At 45.3% G+C, this 16,683-nt stretch overlaps 1 protein-coding gene across 1 annotated transcript in view; it reads left to right on the forward strand.

The window, feature by feature from the left end:
- Window positions 1-13,645, forward strand: part of LOC138526218 (lysozyme g-like) — a 113,931-nt gene extending 100,286 nt beyond the window's left edge. The window contains exon 5 of the mRNA XM_069636685.1: window positions 12,750-13,645. Coding sequence (XP_069492786.1) covers window positions 12,750-12,883 — 134 coding nt within the window. The 3' untranslated portion in view covers window positions 12,884-13,645. The remainder of the gene's footprint in view (window positions 1-12,749) is intronic.
- Window positions 13,646-16,683: the final 3,038 nt, after the last annotated feature.

Genomic DNA, 16,683 nt, shown 5'->3' on the forward strand with positions numbered 1-16,683 from the left:
ACTTCGCCTGACCTTGTTAACGGGATATTCATAAAAATAGTAGAGTCCCTCTGAATGTAGTTGTTCCATCGGGATGGCATCGTGATGGTTTAAACAAGGAAAGTTAAGGGAAAAACAGGGGTCTGGTTGACAGTAGGCTGAGGGAATGTCGGGTATCGGGGTGTTTGGAAAGGGGGGATACCATGTCTCACCCCTGGGTAATCCCTCCCCAATCCCAGAGGACCCTCCACCCAGGTGATCCTCCCTCGCTAGTCCGCCCCCAGCGTCGGGATCCAAAAGCGATAGCCCTCCCCTGGCCACCTGTTTGGGAGATCCCACGGGAGTGGGAAGGGAAAAACCCTCAGGTTTTTCACATAGCCTTCACCTATGCGATTTGGATGGGACTGCTTCACATTTATTTAGTTATTGTGCATTTGTAAGGCACTTATACATCAAATAAATTGTGATTCAAAGCGCCCACAGGGGAACAGGGAGGGAACATCGGAATGAAAGGCAAATATAATAAAGAAAGAGAGAGGCCGTCCTAATAGGCCTTTTGAGCATTCTGAGCGTGCAAGTGCAGAGAGAGAGGAGAGATGGGGAGGGGTGAGAGTACGTGCTAGGATTACCATGCATGGAAGTGCTAGGGAGTATGCTGGAAGCAGCTGTTAAGTGACTGGCAGAGATCGCTTGGTAAGAGTGGTCAGCTCCAAATAAATAAGTGCAGGACTGTGATAGCATAGGCCAGTGGGCACCAAGGGAAGTGCTAGGAGTGGGCGGAGGCTGAAGGTGATTGGGATTGGGAGACCAGGACCCTGGTGGACACATAAGGGCCCTCGTCACCAATCTTAGTGACTGTGGGGATTAGCAAAGGAGGGCAAGGGGGAAGGAGGAGGTGAAAAGCAAAGTCTTAAGGAGCTTCTGGAATTTGAGGAGGTCCGGCTGAAGATGAAGAGGAAGGGGGAGGCTGTTCCGTAGGAGGGAGCCAGCCGGGGAAAGAGATCGGCCACCAGCTTGCTGTTTAGCAAAGCGCTTGACACGCAGAGAGTTGGTTTCCGGAGGAATGTAAATATCTGGAGGGAGAGTATTTAGTAAGAGCCAGTTGTGGTTAGCATGGTCCCCGGCCCCACACAGCCTTATGGATGATGCAGATGGATTTGAATTGTGTCCTTTCAGCAACAGGGAGCAAGTGGAGAGATTTTAGGGCTGGAGAGATGCGGTCCCAGGGCTTGAGGCCAAGGATAAGTCTTGAAGGCCTATTCTGGATTAGCTGGAGGGGACGTAGAGAGGAAGAGGATAGATTATGGAAGAAACTATTGCAGTAGTCTAGCATAGAGAATACCAGAGCTCTAGAGACATTGAGCTTCTGGGGGAAAGTGAGGAAAGGAAGGATTCCTTTGAAGAGGTGGAGTTGAACGTGGGCCTTCTTGACAAGGTCCTGGATGTCAGGGAGAAAGGACAGAGAGGAGTCAAAAGATGACTCCAAGGTTGTTGCCTTCACATGTAGGAGAAGGGGGAGAACCCATAGAGGGTGGCCAGAGTGAGGGGAAGAAAGAGGGAGCAGGAGTCCCAATGGGAAGGATCTCAGTCTTGCTGGCATGGAGGCAGAGGTCATTGGAGGCACACCAGGACTGGAGGGCAGATAGGCAGTCAGGAATGATGAAGGAAGTAAAGAAAGGAACAGAGGGGAGTTTGAAGAAGAGTTGTGTGTCATCTGCATAACACTGAAAGTAAGGGGAGAAGGTGGAAATTAGGTGTGCAAGCGTAGTAAGATAGATGTTAAAGAGCCAGGGAGAAAGGTTGGAGCCCTGGTGGATGCCACGGGTGGAGATAGAGCTGGAGAGGATAAAGATCAGAGGCTAACCTGGGAGGGACAGTCATTGGAGAAGGAGGTCAGCCAGTCCAGTGCCAGCTCCGAGATACCTAGGGTATTGTGAAGCCATTTCATGAGGATGAAGTGGTTGACCGTGTCAGATGCAGAGGAGAGATCAATTAGAATGAGAACAGCTGGAGAGTTAGAATCAAGAGATGCAAGCAATTCCTCACAGGTGTTCAGAAGAGCAGTTTCTGTGCCTCAGGATGCTCGGAATCCAGATTGATTGTCGCTGGGACAACCAACAAGCTCAGTATACTGGGTAAATTGGGGGAAGACCAGCTTCTCCAAGAGTTTTCCAAGGAAGGGGGTGATGGGGATGGGGTGGTAGTTAGCCGGACAAGATGGATCTGCAGAAGGTTTTTTCTCGAGGGGGTGTACAAGAGAGTGCTTGAGGAAAGAGGGGAAAGACCCAAAGTAGCGGAAAGTAGAAAAAGAGCGATTGCAGAAATCAGCAAGTGCAGGGGCAAGAGAGCCAATATTGTCCTTATTAGTTCTGGAAGTACAGGTGGAGACCTGTTTGGAGGAGACCTTCATAGAGCGGACAACTCTATTGACCTCCTCAGATGTGACAGGAGAGAAGGAGGACAGAAAGGCGGAGGGGGGATGGGACGGCATAGGTGGCAAGGGGGTGCAGGAAAGGGAGGGGGAAAGGGAAGCAAGGCAGCTCAGGATATCCTGAGTTTTTGCAGTGAAGTGTGTGCCAGTGCATTGCAAAGGGCCTGGGAGGGAAGAGATAAGGTGGACACTGCAGAAGGGTTGGCTAGTTCCTTGCAGATTTTAAAGAGTTCAGTTGTGTTATTGGATGTACCAGAGATGCAAGCCTGGATGTGGGCACTTTTCTTAGAGCGAATGGAGAGTCAATATTGCCTTTGGAGAAGGAGACAGGCCAGTTTGTCAGAGGGTGAGCCTGAGGTCTGCCACTTCCGTTCTGCAGCTCTGCACTTGCGTGTCAGGGCTGCAAGTTCAGAGTCGTACCAGGTGTTACGCTAGGAGGCATGTTTCAGGCAGATCCTCATGACTGGGGCTTGATGTCAAGAGTATTAGTGATGGCAAGGTGGAGGTTGCTGAGAGTGGAGCCAAGGTAGATTCTGCAGTGGGCATGTGACAGGGGGTAAAGGTAGATGCGAAGGCAGCAGCTGACACTCATTTCATTGGATGGATGTTCGTGAACAAGGCTGGCAGGGGTGGTCAAGGTGCGGTCAGACGGCATAGAGGACCCAGATGAGAGGAGCGGAGAGAAGGTCTGACGAGGAGAGTGGGGTGGTGAGTGGGCAGTAGAGCAAAATATCAGTGTGGATGATGGCATCGAGAGTGTGTCCAGCCAAGTGGGTAGGACCAGAGGGGAGAATGGAGAGGGAGATCGAGGTGCAGCGATCACAGAAGAGAGTGGATGCCGTGATTGGGGAGTCACTTGGATGTTGAAGGAGTTTAGAGGTGGATGTGAGGAGAGAGGAGGATAAATCAGCACATTCAGAGAGCAACCGGATGGTAGAGCCAGGTGGCCTGTAGATAGTGGCAATGGTCAGGGAGTAAGTGGGAGAGATGACCAGCTTGCAAACAAGGCTCTCAAAGGAAGAGCAAGGCTTGGTGGGTATGAGGGAAGAAGGGACCCACTCAGGTAAAATAAGGGCAACCCATCGCCAGCACGGTTAGGGCGCGGCTTGGAGATGATCTTGTAGCCATCAGGGAGAAGGAAGTCAAAAGCAGTGGCTTAGCTGGCATTGAACCACGTGTCGGTAAGAGCCAGCATATCTAGGTCAAGGTCTTCAAGGAAGAGGCAGATGTCAGCAGCGTGTTTGATAGCAGAGCGAGCATTAAGCGTGGCTAGAAGCTGTCTTTGAATGTTTTCCGAGGAGGGCTACATGGGCGTGGTACACCAATCAGAGCTGAGGGGACAGAGAGAGTGGAGCAAGGAGTAGCAGTGTGGGAAGGAAGTTGATGAGGGATGGCAAGCACCGGTCAAAGGGGGGGAGGAGGTTGGGTTGAGGAACCTGAGCCATGACCTGGATGATGAGAAGTCTGCCAAGAGTACTTCCCATCTAGTGCCACTATTAATGGGTGAAGATGTGAGAGGAGAGAGAGTAGAGATAAGATGAGGAGTCCATAGATCTGGAGAGGGGACAGAAAAGAATATATAAGTGAAAATCTGTCTGAAATTTGCGCTGACATAGGTGTCTGCCATGGGTAGTCTGGGGTTGGTGGTCAGGATGTCTTTTTTTTAAAGATTTTTTCTTCCAGACTTCGTGAGAGAAGGAGGATAGGTGATAGTATAGCAGTTAGAATAGATAGGGTAGATTGTGAGTGCCATAGGGGCGGTGAAGGACAGTATGGAAAATAGAGGAGGGACTGCACAGTACAGCACACGCACAAATTCACCAGCCGGCCTAGTAGCCAAGAGAAAGCAAGAAAACAGATGCAATGGAAACACTTTAGTACCAAAAATAGGGTGAAGAGTTGTTAAAAGTACACCAGGATACGAATCACCAAAAAGCCCTGAAATGCAATGCTAAATGGGATGCAGAGATGTTAAAAACACACCAGGATAAGAATTACCAAAATGCACAGAAATGCAATGCAAAATGGGGTGCAGAGATGTTAAAAACACACTAGGATTTGAATTACCAAAAAGCACAGAAATGCAATGCAAAATGGGGTGTAGAGATATTAAAAACACACCAGGATTCGAATACCAAAAATAACAGAAATGCATTGAAAAGAGGGAAAAAGTAAAGCAAGAAAGGCAGAATGCCATAGGCACACCTCGGTTCAGCATGGTAACCTCAAACAGAAGTCCACGTTACCTTGTTCCCAGCCCTTTCGATGTGCATCTGAGAAGCAGTAGGATTGCAAGTCCAAGACCCATCGCATAACTATTGTTTTGGACTCCTTGTGTTGGCTGGTCCAGACAAGGGGGGAGTGATCTGTGATCAATCTAAATCGCCTCCCCAGTAGATAGTATTTTAGGTACAATATCCTTTCATTTCAAAGCCTGGCTTTTAAACGTGAACATTATAACGAAAATGTTCATAACATTTTTTAGGGGGGGGTGGGAAAGGGTAGATAAGGGTTCGGGTGGATACAGAATAGGTGGGGGAAGAGGGTAATGGGCGGACCCCCCCCACAAAAAAATTGATTAACATTTTCGTTAGAATGTACACGTTTAATTGCCAGCCGTTGAAACATACGGCAATGAAATGAAATGGAACAGTATTTTAAGTGGAGGATGGCACATTTGATGGCTAAGGCCTCATGTTCTACGACTGAATAATTCTTCTCCCTAGAGAATAATTTATGACTAGTGTATAATATGGGACGTTCTAACCCGTCATGGTTCTGAGATAAGATGGCAACTAGCCCTATCAGGGAGGCATTTGTCTGTAAAATAAATTCCTTAGAGAAATCGACCACCTATAGAACTGGGCTCTTACACAGGTTTTGCTTTAGAATGTTAGAACAAGCTTCATCCTCATCTCCCCATTTGACTTTTTGTGGTTCGGCATTCTTTAACTTATCTGTTAGCCTAGCAATCTTATTAGAGAATTTAGGAATTAAATGACAATAGTATCATATCAGCCCTAGTAAAGGCCCTTAGATCTTTTTTGTAATGGGTGTAGGGGTTTCATGGACCACTCATACCTTTCCCTGTTGGGGTTGGACGCTGCCATTAACTGCAAAAAAGCCCAGATATTTTACCGCGGGTTGTGCTAATTTACACTTTTTTCGGATTGGCAGTTAGTCCAGCTTGGCGTAAGGCTCTCATGATGGTATATAAGTGGTATAGGTGATCCTCCCAGGTCTTGCTGTGTGTTACTATATCGTTGTGGTATGCTCGGCAAAATCTGAATAGGGTCTTAAAATCCGATCCATTAATCGTTGGAAGGTTGCAGGAGCACCATGCAAGACGAATGGCAAGACCTTAAAGTGGAAAAATCCTATAGGGATCGAAAATGCAGTTTTCTCCTTATCGGGTCCATGTAATAGAACCTGCAAGTAGCCTTTTGTAAGATCTAGGGCCTCATTATGATTGTGCAGGTCGGTGCCGGTAAGCCTACCGGCACCGTTGTTTCCGCACCGGCACACTATGACTCTGCAGGCGGGTGCCATCCCTTCCGCCAGGGTCAGACCAGGCGGGCGGAACGGCACGCGCCCGCAAAGTTTCACGTAAGCCGTTGCTTTCGTGGTCCCCATTCCCATGGAGCCCTCTGGGACTGAATGGGAATGGGGACTTACAAAATTACCGGCGGCTGACTTCCCGGCCCCCGGGGTCAGAATACACTGGTGGTACCGGAAAGTCAGCCGCTGGTAATTCATTACGGGTCCGCCGGCAATCTGCCAGTTTTACCTGCACGGTTACCGCCAGACCCGTAATGAGGCCCTTAGAGTTGACAAATAGACTGCACTACTGAATTTATCTATTAAATAATCAATGCGGGGCATAGGGTAGGCGTCAAAAGGTGAGATAGAATTCACTTTTCTAAAATCTATAAAGAATCTCCAGCTTTGGTCAGTTTGGCCACTAGTACGATCCAAGAGGACCAGGGGTTAAAGGAGGGCTCAATGATGTTAGCTTTGAGCATCTGCTCCACCTCTTGACTAACAATTTCCTTACAGGCTTCAGGCACGCAATATGCTCTTAAATGCACAACTTGCTCTGGTGGGGTACGAATGTCATAGTACGTGCCCTTCACTCTTCTGTGTTTTTCACAGAATACATTGGGGAACTGATTTATAAGGTCACCCAGATCTTGCTTTTGATTATTCGTGAGTTCAGGGGAAATCAATAGTTGGCTACCCACTGCATCTGGTACTAAGCAAGATAGAATGGCAGCATGTGACGCTAAGGGATTTTCTCTCCACTCTTTTAGCATATTTACATGATAAATATGAGTCTTCTGCCAGAGATCCGGCGGGAATACTTTATAATTACAGGGACCCGTCTGTTCTACTACTGAGTAAGGTCCATGCCATTTCAAAACTAGTTTATTATCTTAAGTGGGTAAAAGTACCGACACTTTTTGTGTGATGGAAAATGTTCTGACGGACAACTTTTTTTTTTTATCATAAACTAGTTTAGAAGTCTGAAGCGCCCCAACAATATCCATTCTGATTATAGAAAACAGAACCTCAATGATGGGTAAGGGGTTTAATGGTGCTGGAGGTGGGGTATGTGTGCCACTGTGTTGACAAATATCACAAGCTTTTACAAAGGCTTTAATATCTGCGTAGATCCCTCGCCAATAGAATTTATTATTAAAGTGGACTTGTGTTTCTGTTTGTCCTAGAAGGCCTTCTGTAAGGTGGGAATGGGCAATCTCAAGCACAATGGATTTATGGCTTCTGGGAACTACTAGTTGTATTTTTATCATCCCTTCTCCAGTGACTTCTCTCCTATACAATAGCCCTTGTTTTAGGAAAAAGAAAGGACTTCCCTGATCTCTTCCTTCTTGCTCAGATATTATTTGCAAAAAGGCCTCTGCAAGTAAGGGGTTGTTCTTCTGTGCAAAAGCTAAATCAGGAAGAACACCTGGTTCTTCTTCACTGATCTTTGGTGGTTTAGGTGGCTCGGCTCTTTTGTCAGCTTCACCAAAACCTAGATCCCCTCTCTCTGTTATCCCTTTATCAGTCTCCTCCTTTAAGAGGGGCATCACTGCTCTCACGAGTATCCCTTGAGCTATTTTGTCTCCGGGTTGAATGTTAAATGTTGTTTCCCCATGATTTTGTAAAAGGACTTTGATATCTCCTCTAAAGTCTGGATCAATAACCCCAGCTAGGACATCAAGTCCAAATTTCCAAGCAAGTCCTGATTTGGGTGCAAGTCTGATGTAACACCCAGGGGTGGGGGGGTGTCAGGAGTAGATCTGTAGGTCTTAACCCTCTTTTCGCTGGTGGGATGGTGGCTTCTCTACTACTACAGAGGTCCAATCCAATGGATCCTTCTGTGGCCAAAGTTGGAGTTGAGGGTCCCCTAAACTGTTTTGGTTGAGCTGCATCCCACTCGAGACAACATATGTGAGAATGGCATGGCGCAAAGAGGTAGACACAGACACAATCAGTTTCGAAAACCTTTATTTGCAAAGAAGGGGTTGGGATAACTCCTAACTTGCCCTATTATGTATGGGAGTAATCTCAACCATAAAAGAAATAGAATAATAGTCCATAGTCTGTTGGTCAAAAACAAAATGATGTCTGCGTCTAATCTAAGCTTGCCCTCCCTTCTAGAATGCTACTGTGAATGGGTTTGAACAACATAAAAAGGGCTGTAGCAAAGTAATGTCAGGACAGCACTGCAGTAGCTCTACAGCTTTCCTCTCCAATGTTCTTTTAACGTAATGGTGCTGTCCCACAGCTCCCTTCCCCAAGCTTGAACTGCTCGGGATCACCACATTTCTATAGACTTAAATGATACTCATACATTTCTTTCGGGCTCCTCCGGGCTTTCCTGTTGCCCAGATTCAACAGCCCTCTTGGTACCACACTTTACAGTTTCAGTTCCCATTGGATGCTTTTGCTTTGAATCACTGTTTCACAAGTTTCACAAAGTTCAGAAGAAAGGCCCAAGTCGATCTTGTAAGGATAACAAGTTTTAATCTCGTACACAGATGAGCGCAACAGCAAAGGATTCTGCTGCCAAGAACGTTCTGCCGAAAAGTAGTACAAGCAGAATCTTAAAAAGAAAAACATTGTCACTCATGATACAACATATACACTAGAAACCTGCACGGCTGGTTGGTGTGTGCCTATACATGATTCGCCTGCTCCACAAGAGATGCCAGGGCATTGGTTCCAGCCCAGTCCTTCTGTCTTCCATCAAGTGGGTGCTCCGGTGATCATCTTCTTCTCATGTCAAAGGTCAAAGAACAAATTAACTACACTGCTAACACAATGCTACTTTGTCATTATACTGTGCACCTGACAGATTTTAGGGCTGGCTCAAAGAGGTTCTGGGACACTCTGACCTCCACACACACATTCCACTCACTCCCTTCTAAGCCATCTGGCTCCAAGGTCTCCGCCTTCGCGTTGAACTATAAAGTAGCCCTCCCAGCACCTTGCAATACAAATCACATGATTTTAATTCAAAGACATGCAATTTCTGTATTCTTTGAACATTCAGGACTTTTTACTTTTAGGGTTGGTGGTCAGAGGGCACCTGGTGCCATGGAATTCTGGGGTCTTAGGGCTCAGTCAGTTATATCGGCTGTAACACATGGTTGTGTGGGGATGGACCGGGTCATGCGTTGGCCAGTGTGAGATAACATGCACACCAGGTGCAGGTCTCTGATCGCGGCCTTGTAGGGAAAATTACTCTTGAGTGAAAAGCACATCTTTGCAACACTGTTAGAACAATGAATAGGCGTTGCAGTGGTTGGGGGTGTGAGCTGTTCTCATGGGAGCTCGGACATGGCTGGAGATTTCCCTTGTCTCGCAGTTTGGGCCCAGTGCATGCAATGCTGCATTCGCCATGCAGGCCTTGTCTCTTAACTACGATTACTAACATCTACGCACAAATAGCAATGTGCTCGCGCCCTGCGCTACACTGTGTTGATTATATTTTATTATATTTAGGTGGGGTCCTTTTATTGGTCCTTTCACCGTTCCCCCCTACCCCCTGGCCCATCAAAGTGCTTCGAATGCATCTCATCTCACTCTAAAGCGCTTAAGGGGGTTGGACGGGGCTTCCCTCTTCTCAAAAGGTTCCCTTCCCCAACAATTCCCCAATTTATCACAGTTCATCAAGTATTCGTATCGGAGACTTTCGAATGCACACAGTTTACTTTCCTCTATGTGTGAGCACTCCGACACCTTGGCTCTCATAGGATTGTGCCCCAGGCACTCTGTCTCTAAAGTTCCTCTAATATTTCGGGATCTCAGCTCTCTCTTCCTCTCTAGCGCAGCTCCCCAATCATACTTTACTTTTAGCTCCACTTCGAACTTTGCACAGCTCCCCTGCACTTCAGAGAGATATCTTCACTTTCAACAGACTTTTCACAACATTTAAACATACACGCTACCATTCCATTACTTTGTTTCCTTTGTGTTCATACAATATTTCGAGTTCACAATGGACAATTGAAGCGTTCTCTTCACGCGTCTCTCATCCTACACTTGTCATTCCTTGGCTACATTTTATCTCTTGCGCGTCTGACTTTGAACTTACCTGTTGTGATCAGTGTAGCTGTTACAGGTTTTCTGTGTCGAGTACAGGGACTCCTCGCTCACCCATCTGATGCTCTGTCACTTTCCATGCCATCTCCTTCTAGCTCCTTGGAGACACGGCTCCCTCGTCACGCTATCTCTATCCTTCTCAAAACACGGCCTCTCAGCACCTCGGCACTCCGTCCTCCGCCAGCCTCCATCAGGGTGCTCAGGCCTTCTTGACAGCCTCTTAGCTCGGTCTCTGACTCGGGTTCCTTCTCCGGCTCCAACTCATTCCTTGTCTGTCATTTGCTCACTCCTTTTATACACCTGAGGAGTATTAACAAGGTCAGGCAAAGTACGGCACTGAATTAACTTTGTAGCCACCTGAAGACTGTTAACGGGACATTCATGAAAATAGTAGAGTCCCTCTGAATGTAGCTGTTCTATCTGGATGGTATCATGACGGTTTAAACAAGGAGAGTTCAGGGTCTGGTTGACAGTAGGCTGAGGGAATGTCAGGTACGGGGGTGTTTAGAAAGGAGGGATACCATGTCTCAGCCCTAGGTAATCTCTTCCCAATCCCATAGTACCCTCCACCCAGGTGATCCTCCCTCACTAGTCCGCCACCAGGGTCAGGATTCAAAAGCGATGGCCCTCCCCAGGCCACCTGTTTGGGAGATCCCGGGAGTGCAAAGGGAAAAATCCTGAGGTTTTTCACAGTGGAGTCACATTGAACTATTGTTTCGGGGTAAAATTGACCCCATCCCAGGCGGATTTATATAAGATGAACTTTGTGCCCTTGTTTAAAAGGTTGGCGGATGACGTGACGAGGTGGGAATCTCAGGAGATGTCTTAGTTGGGCTGGGGTATTGTGGTTAAAATCAATATAGTTCTCATTCTTCTTTATCATGCTACAGCCTTGCCTGTATCTATTCCTAGGTCTCCCCTCCAGATATTGCACTGTAATATTATGACGTTTATTTGGTGAGGTCGTAAACCACAAGTCAGCAGACAGGCGCTTCACGCAAATAAATACTGCAATAAATACTGCAGGGGCCTGTTTCTCCAAAATTACAAAATTACATAATGGTGGAAAATATCTCTCAGATATATTCTTGGCACGAGGGAGCCCTTTGGGTGGGTATGGAAAAATCAGCAACAACTCTCTCTTTATGGGGCCTACCACATATGGACCCGGCGGCTCGGATGGTAAGTGGACCCCTTCTATAAACGGCACGGGTTTCATTGTCATATTGGGATAGAGCGATCTGAATATGGGGAGTTCGCTGAGGTTTGGGACCTTTATCCCTGGTTTTGGGCAATCCTCGTTTCACCCTGGGCCTGTGTAGGAGCACATTCATGCGATGGAGGGAGGGGGTCTGTTTAGATTACAGCAATTGTATTGGGATGGCGTTCCCCTTCACTTTTGAGGAGTGCAAGACCTCTTTTCGAGTTCCAGTGGTGGAGCGCTTTCATTACTGCCAACTCTGCCATTGGATCACTAATCCCAAAATGCGGCCGGCACACACCCCCATCGGCATTACAACTCACATTGCAAGAGGGCTGCCCTTTCAAGAAAATCTCCAGATTGTATAAAATCTTAGACCAGTTTGACGCTTCGTATAAGCTTGCATACATGAAGCAGTGTGAACAGGACCTGGGGCAGACCTTTTTCCAAGGCGTCTAGGGGTGGATTTGGCAAATGGCAGCGACCTCGTCTCGATGTGTCACGAACAAGGAAAACTCTTTTAAGGGGGTGTATCGCTGGTATCTGTATCACACCCGGCTCCATAACTTCAACCCAGCAATTTCACCTTACTGTTGGAGGGGATGTGGTCAAAAGGGGGATTATCTGCATATGTGGTGGTCCTGCATGAAAGCTCAGACGTTCTGGTGAGAGGTCCTGACTTTCATTGGGGAAATCACTGGTTCAGTGTTGCCTATGGATCCACTGGTGGTGCTTCCCGGTGAGCTATTGGATTCCCTTTTATCCTTTGTGGGTCACTTGTTACACAGTCATTAGCAGCATGCACAGCAATCGCTAAGAACTGGAAAGAATAGACAGGGCTACAAGTGAATGCCTGTTGGTATAAGGTCTGGGAGATTGCGGCGGCAGAAAAGGTTTGTGCCTTGGTTCAGGGTAATCTGCCCAGACACATCACTGCTTGTCTTCCCCTTCATGAATTTTGAGAAAAATGCCCAGCTAGCACTGTAAAGCCACAAATGTTGCAGCATGTCATTCTGATTTAGAAACTTTTGTTTGTAAACCACTGTTTTGGCCCAATTATGGATATACGTTGATTGGCGCTTTATTTTGTTGTTTCTATACTGTTTGAGGTTTATTTCGCTCTGATACATCACTACTGCACCCCTATCATTTAAAGTCTATATTGTCTTTTGCAAAATGGATAAATTAAAGTCTTTTTTTAAAAACGAAATTGGCAGTATAAATTGAAGTCGGATTACCACATAGCTTCTCAATTGGGTCCAAGGTTTCTTAGAAACAAACTTTTTCGCTATCTGAGATCTGCAAATGGACGAATGCTGGCCTTGCAGTCTGTCAGACTGAAAAGATGGGGGCAGTCCTTTTCTGCCCAGCTCTCCTCTCTGGAATGCACTTCCAGTGGACATTGATATTCAAATTGCACTTTTGTGAGGTTTGCAGCATTAATAAAATAAGATAGTGCTTTGTGATGTAAAGTTTACTTGTCGTACAAGTCTTCACACACTTCTCTTCTCTTCCTTCTTCTATCAGGTGCACTTGCTGCCTACAACAAGGGACCAGCAGTTGTTAAAAGCTACGACCAAGTGGACAGTGGCACGACAGGCGGCGACTACTCCAATGATGTAATTGCTCGAGCTCAATATTATAAACAAAATGGATATTGAGGGTGTTCACATTCTGTGCTGGAATTTTTTTCATCAGGCTACTTTCAATGTTGGCAAAGTAATCTGCAGTGAAAATGTAGTGAAGAAAATGTGTACTTTTTAGAATTCCAGGATTGTGGAAAAAGAAATATTTAAGGGGAGGGGTCAAGGATGGAGCCTACCGGGAGATAAATTAAAATCAACAGCAGTATTTGGGTTACATGTGATTTTAACGAATTAAATTCCAGAGAATGCTGTAATAACGAAAACTACAAATATCGAATTTTTTATTTACTTTGGAGGGCCCCCTCAAACCCCTCGTTTCACTATGCATTTAAACCCCCCCCATTGCCCCAGTTTTAACCCCTTACCCCACCCCATATACATTTTTTTTAAAATCGATATTTTTTCGCTATAAAATGTTAATTATTACAGCATTCTCTATAATTTAATTTGTTAAAATCACAGCATACCCAGTATTTGCTATCGCAATAGATTCAAGTCATTTTATAAAGTATAATGAACATAAAATTATTAAATCCGCTGGTCAAACGTAGCCATGCATACCCATTCTACTTGTAAGAGCAAATATCTAAACTGAAAAGTAGTAAATTGTAATGTTTCACATTATATATAGCAGTGTGTGATGTGTGCACAGCTATCTCTTTACAATTGGGCCATCCCTGGATTGCCTTGTCGTGTATAGTGCAGTCACAGTACATATTTACATATAAATCTACACTCAAAAGGGAAGTAACACAATAAAAGCAATATTTCTCCCTCCACAGTATCAGCGTTTTATGTCAATCTAAAGTGGATGTTTAGAATGTTATAAGGATGAGTATGGGAGGAAACACAGCATCCTGACACATCTGCTGAGCGTGGAGGATGGAAAACATGGAACCCTAACTGCCTGGTACCATCAAAGTGGCCTAGAGTCTCGACCCATGAGAGCAACAGGTGGCCCAAGAGAATAATCTGCATTCATGCACACTGGCATATAGCCATAGCAGCGCTGTGCCCAGCCTCTCCTGGGGCATTGATAAAGGGCCATGTCTATTTCCCTTCTGCAGAAACTGCACACATGACATGGTAGGCATAGCAAGTGCTATGGAAACTGGAGGGATTGTCTTCCATCTGTCCCTACACTCTACTGTTCCTAGTTCACGGGCTAGCAGTTGCATTTGAAACTAGCTTCATAGAGCTGTTGTGGGCCCTTGGCTGTTCTACTCTAGACGGCATGTTCATGAAGGGTTCTTTTCTCATGGACAGCTGAAGCCCGAGGGGGGCCGCGGGTCAATGCTTTAACATAATATAGCAATATATGCCATGTACTACAGACACCATAACAATGCAAAGAGAAATACACCCTGACTGCTCCAATTTGCAATGAAACCCACCACCCAGATAAATCTGATTTACACTTTACAAAATGGCTCAGACTGGTAAAATACGTCTATACTCCATCTCACGATCATGATGGCAAACTGCATTGGGAATCCTTATAATGAATGAGTGGTTGACTGCTGGAACACAGACAAGAGAGGTCTCATTTAACTGTAGGCGCAGACATTTATACCAAATTCCTGCTGCAGCATTTCTGCACTTCAAGAAATTACCTGGATGTATCCCTGATGATCCTGAAAGCTGTTACAGATGCACCCCAGCCCCGGTGTTCTGATCAGGCCTGGTAAGGCCCATGTGTTAATGAATGCAGATCAAAGGTATAAAATACTGTGCATAATGGGTACCTTTGAGTGCCAGTTTCCTCTGCAGTCTAGCTGCTGGGCCTATGTGAAGACCCAACAGTAAAGTGTAGAAAGAGAGAAAAGTGTGACAGTTCAAGAGTACTAAATTACTTCAATGCTGTTAATCAACACATATAAAATGAATTTATTAAGAATAGAAACCACATTAATAAAAACACGTTACAAAGATTCACAATCTATAACTGAAACTATGGTGATATCTAAAACTAATATGGAAAGTTAAGAATGACATATAAGTGGAAATATCCCCGATGTATTTTCACTACTAAACGACGAGGAGCAGAAACATGTTGAGAGCCTGACCCTCTGTATATATACACAGGTGTTAGATCATCCAGAGGGCATAGCATTACCCTGAAATGGAGTTTGCAACCTAAAGTACACGACAGAAACTGTTTGAATAGCAGATAACCATTTAGGTCTTACGCATAGTCACTATCACAATTGCTATTGTTGATTCTCATAGATTGTGAATCTTTGTAATGTATTTTTATTAATGTTTTTATTCTTAATACATTTATTGTATATGTGTTGCTTAACAGCATTGAAATAATTTAGGACTCTTGAACTGTCATACTTTTCTCTCTATCTACACTTTACTGTTGTATGTACTTTCCCGATATAGATATAGAGAGCACTTTGTTATCTTTTTAGAAGTGCACCCTGGGATTCCTTCCCTTGTATTTATCCTGTGTGAAGACCAACATAAGATACAGAAAAGGTTGTTGAGAATCTCCTCCTTGCTGGCCAGGCTCAAAGTAGCCATACATTGGTGCAGAGCTTCCCTGTGTCTCATGATACCAGTCTGATGGACCTTGTATATTGTTACTGGGAAAACCTGTATTAAATGTGTATTCCCTACTTGCAGACCCAAGATACGTAGCTCTACCTCCGATCCTACTAACTGAAGAATTAATCCACATATTTCCTGGACAGCAAGCATCCCCAATGCTCAGACTAGCCAGAAAAATACCACTATTTGAAGGCAGTTACATCTGCTCTCACGGATTACCATGAGACGATGTGCTCTCATCTCCTGCCTTAATATGTTGGATTTTTCATTCCTGCTTCTACTGTATAACCAGGACTGTTTAACTGCCAATGACCCTGCTGCCAGTTTGGTCATACTGCTCCAAGGTCCTGTGCAAAATGCCCTTAAGAGCCTTGTGATTTTACCTTTTCCAGGAATTGGTTAAAAACTCCATCCACAGTGCGTCAGCAAAGAGGTGGACATGTGAGGGCCTTATTTACCAGCTCCTATGAAGCCTCTGTAAACTAAATCTGGCTAAAGGGATGCGTCTAGACCTTTTGGACCTGATCTAATGGCTGCAGCAAGGTGTCCCAAATGTAATAAGTGAACCCTACTAGAAACATATCAACTGCTATTGTCACAATCCTTCACTAACATAATTTCTAACTGTTTGGTATCAATTATTGGTCCATGCTGGTGGTGCCACTTCTACACAAGGGGATTCCAACTATCTAAAGAAGCCTCCTTTGTCAATAAAGGCTCTTTTCTACCTTGCTATGGTGACATTCTGTACACTATTCATGAGACAAAGCCGGCTGGGCCTGCTAGTCGCTTTCCTGGATAGTGGAGCTCTTCTAAAATTGCTGGAACTTGACTGGTGACTGAAAGGAGAACCTTTATAGCAGTGAGTTTTTCATGAATCGTATTGAACAGTTGGAAAAGAACATTATTGAAGTGGGACACTTGTACTGGATTGTATGTGCAGTTGGGAGACTGTACACCCTATTTTGGAGCTGTGGGCTCTTTAGGGTTATCTCTGTATTTAGTAGCGTTTAACTGACCATGACCATTCTTCGGCCTGGTGCTTGAACTGAATGTCTTGCAGAATGTAAATGCCTCTATCGAATTGTATTTGTAACATGGGGATTTAAAGGAGTTGCCTTTTGCAGGCAGCACACAGGGTTGCCTGAAAAAGATGGGAAAAAGGTCAGGCACTACTAGTTCCCCTGCTAATGCTAAAGCTGTAAGTGTTGCTCAAGACTTAAATTATTTGGGTTTGCTATACTGTCGGGAAAATGGGA

Source organism: Ambystoma mexicanum, chromosome 7p, assembly GCF_040938575.1.
Source record: "Ambystoma mexicanum isolate Mex_15411 chromosome 7p, UKY_AmexF1_1, whole genome shotgun sequence".
In the NCBI taxonomy this organism is placed as follows: domain Eukaryota; kingdom Metazoa; phylum Chordata; class Amphibia; order Caudata; family Ambystomatidae; genus Ambystoma; species Ambystoma mexicanum.